At 46.1% G+C, this 10,000-nt stretch overlaps 1 protein-coding gene across 1 annotated transcript in view; it reads right to left on the bottom strand.

Annotated features, from left to right (window-relative positions):
• The window catches only part of pdss2 (prenyl (decaprenyl) diphosphate synthase, subunit 2), a 62,769-nt gene that overhangs the window by 15,561 nt on the left and 37,208 nt on the right, over positions 1-10,000 (bottom strand). Inside the window, exon 4 of the mRNA XM_061257830.1 lies at positions 3,126-3,200. Within this exon, the coding sequence (XP_061113814.1) occupies positions 3,126-3,200 (75 nt within the window). The remainder of the gene's footprint in view (positions 1-3,125; positions 3,201-10,000) is intronic.

The raw sequence follows: 10,000 nt of genomic DNA, 5'->3' as shown, positions 1-10,000 counted from the left end.
TCTGCTAAATGCCATGTAATGTAATGTAATGTTAAGGTACATGACTGTACGTCGCTCTGGATAAGAGCGTCTGCCAAACGCCAGTAATGTAATGTAATGGATCACAAATGGGACTTGCTGATGTGGTTGTTTGTGACTGGTGAACGGTGACACGCTGGCTAGCCTCCAAACGATGCACAAATCCGGTGTTACTTTCACTTTGACATCTTGCGTTTAAAAGGCTTAAAAATTATATGTTTACTTGGAATTTGGCATAAAGCCACATTATGAAAGCCAAGCTATTGTTCTTCAAAATTAAGATGAAAGCCTAAGCCTAAATAACATTTTTACATATTTATGTAAAATTTGCCATCAAGCCTCAAGACCGTTTATGACAAAACAGGTCACAAATAGTGAGTTGAATATTCCTCACCGAACACTGTAATGCTAATGTCAGAATCACTGCTGCCATTGAAATCAACTAAGCTCTCGAAAACACAGAAACATAAAAAAAAAACATTCCACAAAAACCTGCTCCTCGAATCTCCAAACATTCAGATGCATAATACAGTATGTCACACTACGAACCTTGAACACAAAAAGGCGAGTTTGGTAATACAGGTTGGGTTGTAAAGGCACAAGAGAAGACAAACAAGGAAATGAAAGAATTCTAGGCTCAAATATAACTGGATACAACTGAAGTGATGAGGGTGGGTTGGGGGGGTACATCAAAGTGTTTGAGACTCTTCCAACACTTAATTCACCTGTTACTTTCAGAGATATGGGGAGAGAAAACGTGAAAGGGGGGGCTGTGGAGTGCTGTGGGAAATGGGGGCTGTGGAGTGCTGTCGGTGGGGGGCGGGGGTGAAATCGAACCCACGGGGCCGGAGAGGAAGACGTGTCTGTCCTCTGCTCGGAAATTCGCTCCTTCGAAAGGAAACTCGAGTCTCACTCCCCCCCCCACCCCCACCCCACCCCACCCCACCCCACCGCCTCTCCTCCTCTCCCCTTCTCTCCTCCGCCCCCACACACAGTCAGGAGGAAATACATCCAGACTCATATCTGCTACTACTGCTAATATCACTGTTCTGCCCAACTTTCTCTCCTCTGTTACTACTGCTAATATCACTGTTCTGCCCAACTTTCTCTCCTCTGCTACTACTGCTAATATCACCACCCTGTTCTGCCCAACTTTCTCTCCTCTGCTACTACTGCTAATATCACTGTTCTGCCCAACTTTCTCTCCTCTGCTACTACTGCTAATATCACCGCCCTGTTCTGCCCAACTTTCTCTCCTCTGCTACTACTGCTAATATCACTGTTCTGCCCAACTTTCTCTCCTCTGCTACTACTGCTAATATCACCACCCTGTTCTGCCCAACTTTCTCTCCTCTGCTACTACTGCTAATATCACTGTTCTGCCCAACTTTCTCTCATCTGCTACTACTGCTAATATCACCACCCTGTTCTGCCCAACTTTCTCTCCTCTGCTACTACTGCTAATATCACCGCCCTGTTCTGCCCAACTTTCTCTCCTCTGCTACTACTGCTAATATCACTACCCTGTTCTGCCCAACTTTCTCTCCTCTGCTACTACTGCTAATATCACTACCCTGTTCTGCCCAACTTTCTCTCCTCTGCTACTACTGCTAATATCACCACCCTGTTCTGCCCAACTTTCTCTCCTCTGTTACTACTGCTAATATCACCGCCCTGTTCTGCCCAACTTTCTCTCCTCTGCTACTACTGCTAATATCACCGCCCTGCCCAACTTTCTCTCCTCTGCTACTACTGCTAATATCACCACCCTGCCCAACTTTCTCTCCTCTGCTACTACTGCTAATATCACCGCCCTGTTCTGCCCAACTTTCTCTGTGCCATTCACAATTCAGAGAAAAGGTCTCTTTGAGCACTCTCAGAAATGCAGCAACAGTGGAGGCACATTGCTGTTCTCCAAGGATCAAATTTCTCAAATGTACCCTGAAAGTACAGAAATGTTCTCTTTGGGTACAAATGAGTACTTTTTCCAAGCTACACAGGTACAAATCAATTATTTATGCCCCAGTGACAATCATTTGTATGTTTTTAGGCACTTTTTGTACTTTTATTTCTGGGAGTGAGTGCCTTGCAATTCTCCTTCTCACCAACCACTGCCCGAGTCAGACCCTGTACACACTACACAAACCCTACTGCTCAATCAACTCTGACAGTGTTCAAACAGCTCTTCAGTCAACAGTGATAAATCCACACTACACAGAGTTAAATCAACTCTTAACACTGTTAAATCAATTCATACAGTGTTTAGTAATCTCTAATAGTATTGTATGAATGAAACAACTCTTAATTCTGCAAAATGAACAGTGTCAAAACAACTCTAAAAGTGTTAAAGCAAATCTAACAGCATGAAAACAGCTCTAACAGTGACACAACCGCACTAAAGAGCATTAAATAAACTATTAAATCCTTATTACTTATTCAAAACTTTAATGAGTACATCTCGAAATATCTCTCCATCAGAGTTTTACACAAAATATTTTCCTGTCCACAGGAGCTTCAGGAAGTGGCTGTTGGACCAATCGGATACAAGGGGACACTGATAGGATAATATAGATCTATATCAGAAAGGCATTTTTAGCCATAGACAAATGGCATGCATTACAACGATAATATCATCAAGGGCGGGCAGATCGGGTTCAAGAGCCAGGTTTAGATTCCACCTTAAAAGTCTAAAAAGTATTAAATATGGAAACAAAAGTAAATAATCTTAAAGGGGAAAAAGTTTTTCTTTGTTCAGTTTTGCTCTGGACTCTGGTGTGAACACCCCAAGCTCTGAAGCCTGTGTTTAAGGGGTGATTAGGAAAGTGGGGGTGAGTTTTGGCACAAAATGGCTGCTCCCCCTGTGTTTAGGGTTGATTAGGAAAGTGGGGGTGAGTTCTGGCACAAAATGGCTGCTCCCCCATGTGTTTATGGGGTTATTAGGAAAGTGGGGGTGAGTTATGGCACAAAATGGCCACTCCCTCCAGTGTTTATGGGGTTATTAGGAAAGTGGGGGGTGAGTTTTGGCACAAAATGGCTGCTCCCCCCTGTGTTTAAGGGGTGATGAAAGGAAGGTGGGGGTGACGGTTTGTCACAAAATGGCCACTCACCTCAGCACTGGAGGAGTTCTCAGAGTATATACCCTGCACCAGGTCTCCAATGGCACTGGAGATCAGCTCCACCACCTGTGATAGAGAGAGGGAGAGGGAGAGAGAGATAGAGAAAGAGTGAGAGAGTAAGAGAGTGAGTGAGAGAGTGAGTGAGTGAGCGAGAGAGGGAGAGTGAGAGAGGGAGAGGGAGAGTGAGAGTGAGAGAGCGAAAGTGAGAGAGTGAGCGAGGGAGAGAGATTGAGAGAGAGAGGGAGGGAGAGAGGGAGAGTGGGAAGAGAGAAAGAGGGGAGACCAGAGATTTTTCACTGTCTGCAGATTTAAAAAGAAAAACACAGGAATACAACAGCAATAAAATATTAAATATTAACACCCAATTGTGGATTTATGATGCTATACACCTCAGGTGTGAGTTAATCCGAGGCCAATTACCAAATATGGAGCCACAGGGGATACCATTCACCGTCTATTATAACGGACATTTACACAAGCAAAACACTTGGGATTTCGCGCATTATGATTTCTCATAAAACGGATGATATAAAAAACGCTGAGTCATTTTCACTGGCCGAAGGGACATGCAATCATCTCCCTTCAGGTCTGGAGTAAGGAGTCTGTTAACACTTCATACTATGCTGCAGTTACAAGCGTTTATAAATGATTAATAACTATGTTATTCGTCATGGAAATAGACTGTTTAACATTCCTTAGTCGACGTTAGTAAATATTTTAGCACCTTCATGAATACCGGTATTTGCTCATGTGAAATAACCACAATAATGTAACGTAGACTGTAACATAGTTATTAATGATTTGTAAGGACCTGTAACAGCGCCCAATTCTAAAGTGTTACATGTCATGGAAATACACCGTTTATGGGTCTTGTTTGTCGACATTAGTTCATAATTAAACTTTGGCATGTATTTGATAATAATTCAATTTAAAACCACAATTTTAAGGTGCTCCTAAAAATTATTCATTTTCTCCCTTTAATTTTGCAATTGGCTGAATTTCACATCAAACTGTAGAAGGCGAACTCAAAATAGGCTTGATTATTTATTTATTCATTTAAATACTAGCCAACATTACATTCCATCGTCTTTGAGAGAATGTAACATTGCATTAGCATTTAGTCAGGGCTGATATTTAATGCGACTTTCACCCCCCATCAGAGAATTAAACTGGAAACCCCCAGTTCTCTCACAGCTCCACTGTAGCCCATGGCAACCCCAAACTTCAAAGCAGGAAACCTGACGCAAGGTACCAGCAGGGCTGCACTCAAAAGGCTTCTAGCGAATGCGGGTGTTGACTGAAATACCCAGCTAAAAAATTATTATTATTTTTTTTTACTTTACGTTTATTTTTACAGATGAGGGTCAACTGAGGAGGGATTGTCAGGGGTTTTGCAGCCAATCAAATGTCAGGGATGACCAGGTGGCCAGTTTTTGGTGGGAAGTTGGCCAGGACACCTCTACCCCTTTCTTTAATGGTCGTAATCGAGTCAGGACTTCAGTTTAACATCTCATCCAACGGACGGGACCTCCAACAGCACAGTGTCCCCATCACTGTGCTGAGGCACTGGGTTTCTACTCGGTCCACAGGGAAGAACTCCCCCTACAGGTTGAAGAACACATCTTTAAAAGAAATGACCTAGTTTTTTTTTCCCCAGGAGGTCTCCTATCAGAACGCTAACCAAGCCCACACCTGCTTAGCTTCAGCAGTTTAACATGAGAGGCTGGTAGACATGGGTACAGAGGATGCAACTTCAGCCTGTTTAACTATGTTTTCTGCCCCCCCGAAATAGAGTGGGGGAACCATGTTTGAGGCATTAGGAGCAGAGGTGCATGTGATCCCTGTATCCCTGCCCACGATGGGCTATGACACAACACAGCGCAGGGAGCAGGATGGGGGGGGGGGGGGGGGGGTTTGGGTTTATCCCTCGGTATTGGCAGCTCATTATCACTGTCACTCTGCCCGCCCGCTGTTTTCATAAAGCATATTCAGACTGAGCTCTGATAATTCGGTCTCGTATTTATAGCCCCGGACGTGAACGCCACACGACACACCCGCAGATTGGGTGTCTGGGACGCAGTGTCACGGACCGGGTGAAATGTGTGTGTGTGTGTGTGGGGGGGGGGGGGCACAGATGTCAATCAATCATCTGTGGCCAAGGCGTATGACTGGGACCCGGAAGGTTGGTGGTTCAAATCTTGTTGTAGCACTATAAGATCTGCAGAACTGTTTGGCCCCTTAACCCTGTACTGCTCCGGGGGAGGATTGTCTCCTGCGTAGTCTAATCAACTGTAAGTCACGTTGGATAAAAGCATCTAGCCCAGCCCCCTCCCTCCCTCACACAGAGTACACTGGCCCTAAGCCATGTTCACAAGTGTTTCCACAGGTGGTTCAGTAGAATCTGTGCCATCCCTGTTAATGTAGAATAAGGTTATACTGAGTAAATGAGGATACACACGTGTGCATATTCTCACACACACACATACGTCCATGCACGTACACACACACACACACACGTACGTACACACACACACACGTACATGTACACACACATACACACACACACGTACACACACACACACACACACACACACACACACACGTACAAACACAAAAAAGTACACACGCACACACACATGCACACACACACACGTACACGTAAATGTACACACGCACACACACATGCACAAACACACACACGTACAAACACACACACGTACATGTACACACACACACACACACACACGTACATGTACACACACATACACACACACACACGTACACACAAACACACACACACACACACACACGTACACCTACAATTGATTCCACCTGCAACAGCGTGACAGTGTGTGGTGTTAAGAAAGGCAGAACTGAGGAAATCAGTGCGTGTGCAGAGCTGAAGAAACAAAGCCCAGAGCCCGGTCTCAGCTCAAAGGGAATCTGACCCTGTGCACGCCAATGGCCAGAGTTAAAAAAACACAGCCAATCACAGGCCTTTAATCCCGCCGTCTCCAGGGGCAACACTCAGCCCAACGGCTTCAGGGAGAGGCAGGTAAATGTTCTTCTCCCGTTTTTATCCTGTGGTTGTTATTGCCTCCAGCCTCGTGACGCAGTGCACGGAGAGCTTCACACAGCGTAACACGCTGCGTTTCCTCGGCCTTGCGAGGAGTGCGTCTTTCAGACTGAGATCCTGACTCACTGTGGTCAGTAAAAATCCCCTGACACTCACTGCAAAGAATAGGGGGTTCCCCGGTGGTGTCCGGTGGCCGAACTCTCTCAACCCGCCACCTAATCATCCCCTGATTTACTTGGCTTAAGAATTGCCCTTTCCCTCTCCACCTCAGCTGATGTGTGGTGGCCATTCTGGCACAAAATGGCTGCCGTTGCATCACCCAGGTGGTGCGGTTGACGTGGCTTTCCCCATAATCACTGCAAAACACTCTGAGTGCGAGAAAACCATTATATGAATGCAACCATCTATTTACATTATTGGCATTTGGCAGACGCTCTTATCCAGAGCGACGTACAGTTGATTAGACTAAGCAGGAGACAATCCTCCCCTGGAGCAATGCAGGGTTAAGGGCCTGGCTCAAGGGCCCAACGATTGTGCGGATCTTATTGTGGCTACACCGGGGATCGAACCACCGACCTTGCGTGTCCCAGTCCTTTACCTTTACCACAACGCTACAGGCCGCCCTGTATCTATCTATCTATCTATCTATCTATCTATCTATCTATCTATCTATCTATCTATCTATCTATCTATCTATCTATCTATCTATCTATCTACCTACCTACCTACCTATCTATCTATCTATCAGTGTACAGGACACAGAGTTACAGCAGCTAGTAAGAGCATAGGCACACGGCACTTCATTCAGTGTGTTGGGAACCAGCTCAATGTTTTCCACTGAGCGCGTGTGTGTGGCTTTCAGCTGGTTGGCATACGGTACAGGGTGCTTCTCTGTGTGGCCTTCCAGCTAGCTAGCACACGGTATTTCACAAAGCTAATATTTGGATCACTGTTTTTGCAGTGAGTTTGCATACATCTGGTTAGTGCACAGACAGTGCTCGGACGTTTTTCGGTGAGCTTGTGGTTGGAGTTTCAGCTAGTTTTTTTTCCCAGAGAGTCTGCCACAGATCTTGCCCAGAAAATGAGTTTTGACATCTTTCACCGGTGCAAATATAGTTAGGATCCCTTTTTTCCCCAAAAAGGTATGCTTTTTTGAGATCTTTACAAAGAATAAAGCACATAGATACCCAACCTTACCAGCTTCCTACATGACCACTGAGAAATCTGGGAGGACCATGAAACATAACTCACATGACTGGGACTTGGTAAATTACACATAAAAAGAACAGAGGCAGAGATCATACACCAGACCTGCTGTATCTGCAGAAATCAAAGACCAGGCAATTCCACTCAATGCTAATTCACACATTCCACTCAAGTTCAACCTGCAGTCCCATGTCTGTCCTGAAGGGGGAGCCCACAAGCACTCTGCTCAGAATCGACTCCTTTTCTCCCATAATTCCTCTGCTATAATAAGAACATATTAATGCGAGGGGGTAAAACAACCAGACGTGTCTGATCCAATCAAACGGCCAGGCTGCAAGAGCAACAGTTCAGCAGTAACCAGGAAGCCCAATTAGCATAGCCCTGTTATCATTCGTTCAAACCGTCCAATCATTTTCACCCAAACCAGAAAGGGGAAATATATATACATAACATACTGTATATGCCAAAACACCCCTCAGTCGTCATTTGGCAAGCAGCAGGAAAAAGAAGAATATATTATACGTGTAAAAAAACCATGGCCGCTGATTAAATCCAGACGTTTTTTTTTATTTTTTATTGGAGTGGCTGGTATAAACACGGCCGCCATGCCCTCTGGGAAACCGGATCCTTGAGGAAATATTGAGGCAACCTGAGCCCGGGACCAGGCAGAGAGGACAATGGCTCCTACAGTGTTACCAGATGTGCCGTCTTAGCTAGCTTTGGGAATAGAGAAAATGAGAGTCTTTTTTTGGAAGGTATCAGATAAACCCCATTCCCAAATCCAGGCGGATTGGGTATCGCCAACAGGTCTATGAAAGGGAGAAACCGGAGGCGCGCGCGGGGATCGCGTTACCGTTTATACAAGCGCTGTCCCAGGATTCCTCTCAAGGCCAGGACACATAATACAGATCAATCAGTCAGAGAAAAATGTCCTGGTCTGTGAAACGCTCACAGCCTCGAGACGCAGGACTGCTTCAGCACAGACGGAGGAATGCGCCGGTACCAGGGTGTGTGTGTGTGTGTGTGTGTGTGTGTGTGTGTGTGAGTGTGTGTGTGTGTGTGTGTGTGTGTGAGTGTGTGAGTGTGAGTGTGTGTGTGTGTGTGTGTGTGTGTGTGAGTGTGTGTGTGTGTGTGTGTGTGTGTGTGTGTGTGTGTGTGTGTGTGTGTGTGAGTGTGTGTGTGTGGGTGGGTGTGTGTGTGTGACTGTGTGTGTGTGTGTGTGTGTGTGTGTGTGTGGGTGTGTGTGTGAGTGTGTGTGTGTGTGTGTGAGTGTGTGTGTGTGTGTGTGAGTGTGTGTGTGTGTGAGAGTGTGTGTGTGTGTGTGTCAGTGTGTGTGTGTGTGTGTGTGTGTGCGTGTGAGTGACTGTGTGCGTGTGTGTGACTGTGTGCGTGTGTGTGAATGTGTGCGTGTGTGTGACTGTGTGCGTGTGCGTGTGTGTGTGTGAGTGTGAGAGAGTGTGTGTGGCTGTAAGTGTGTGAGAGAGTGTGAGGGTGCGGCTGTAAGAGTGTGTGTGCATGTGAGTGTGTGTGTGTGAGAGAGAGAGAGTGCGAGTGTGTGACTGTGTAAGAGTGTTTGTGCATGTAAGTGTGGATGCGTGCGTGTGTGTGTGTGTGTGTGTGTGTATGACAAAGATAGTGTGTGTGAGTGTGTGTGTGTGTGTGTGTGTGTGAGAGAGAGAGAGAGTGCGAGTGTGTGACTGTAAGAGTGTGTGTGCGTGTAAGTTTAAGTTGAAGTGTGTGGGTGAGTGTACAGAGCAGCTCTCTGTGTAATACTGTAAGCTGCAACTCTCCCCACCACACTGCATGCGTGTCTGTTTCTGCATGATGGCTTCCTTTCCAACTGTGTGTGCGTGTGTCTGGTAGAGTCCCTGTCACCTCTACAGTGTAATAAAGTTGTAGCTCTCAGTCTCTCTCTCTCTCCCTCCCTCCCTCCCTCCCTCTCGGTCTCTCTCTCAGTCTCTCTCCCTCTCTCTCTCTCTCCCTCTGTGTCTCTCTCTCTCTGTCTCTATTCATTTCAGTTCAATAACGCTTCATTAGCATGACTGTACATAAACAATATTGGCAAAGCAATTCACAATGAAACACTTAACAATGACACACAAGACATAATTAACACAGTGGGATGAAATGAAGCCGTCATTTCAAAGAACCAAGAAGCCAAACCTAACAGACAACCTACAACCTAACAACACACCATTACCTCTCCATCCATCTATCTCCCCCCACACACACACACACACACACATCATAAACAGGGTCAGGGTACATGACTGGCACCGGCAAGGTCAGTAGGTCGATCCCCGCTGTTGACACGATTAGATCCGCACGGCCGTTGAGCCCTTAACCCTGCATCGCTCCAGGGGAGGACTGACCTGCTTAGTCTAATCAACTCTAAGTCACTTTGGATAAAAGCGTCACCCAAATGACAGAGTTAATGCCCTCCTGCCCAGCACACAGCTGCCCTGACCTGGGGCAGCTGCCTCCTCTCAAGCCAGGTGGGATCCACCATCTGCAGACCCAGCGCGACCCCCTCCAACAGCAGCTCTGGAGATGGTTAATCCAGCCCTTCCTCACCACCTACTGG

Source organism: Conger conger, chromosome 1, assembly GCF_963514075.1.
Source record: "Conger conger chromosome 1, fConCon1.1, whole genome shotgun sequence".
Classification (NCBI taxonomy): domain Eukaryota; kingdom Metazoa; phylum Chordata; class Actinopteri; order Anguilliformes; family Congridae; genus Conger; species Conger conger.
The sequence above is the reverse complement of the archived record's forward strand: the minus strand, read 5'-3'. Positions and strand labels throughout refer to the sequence as shown.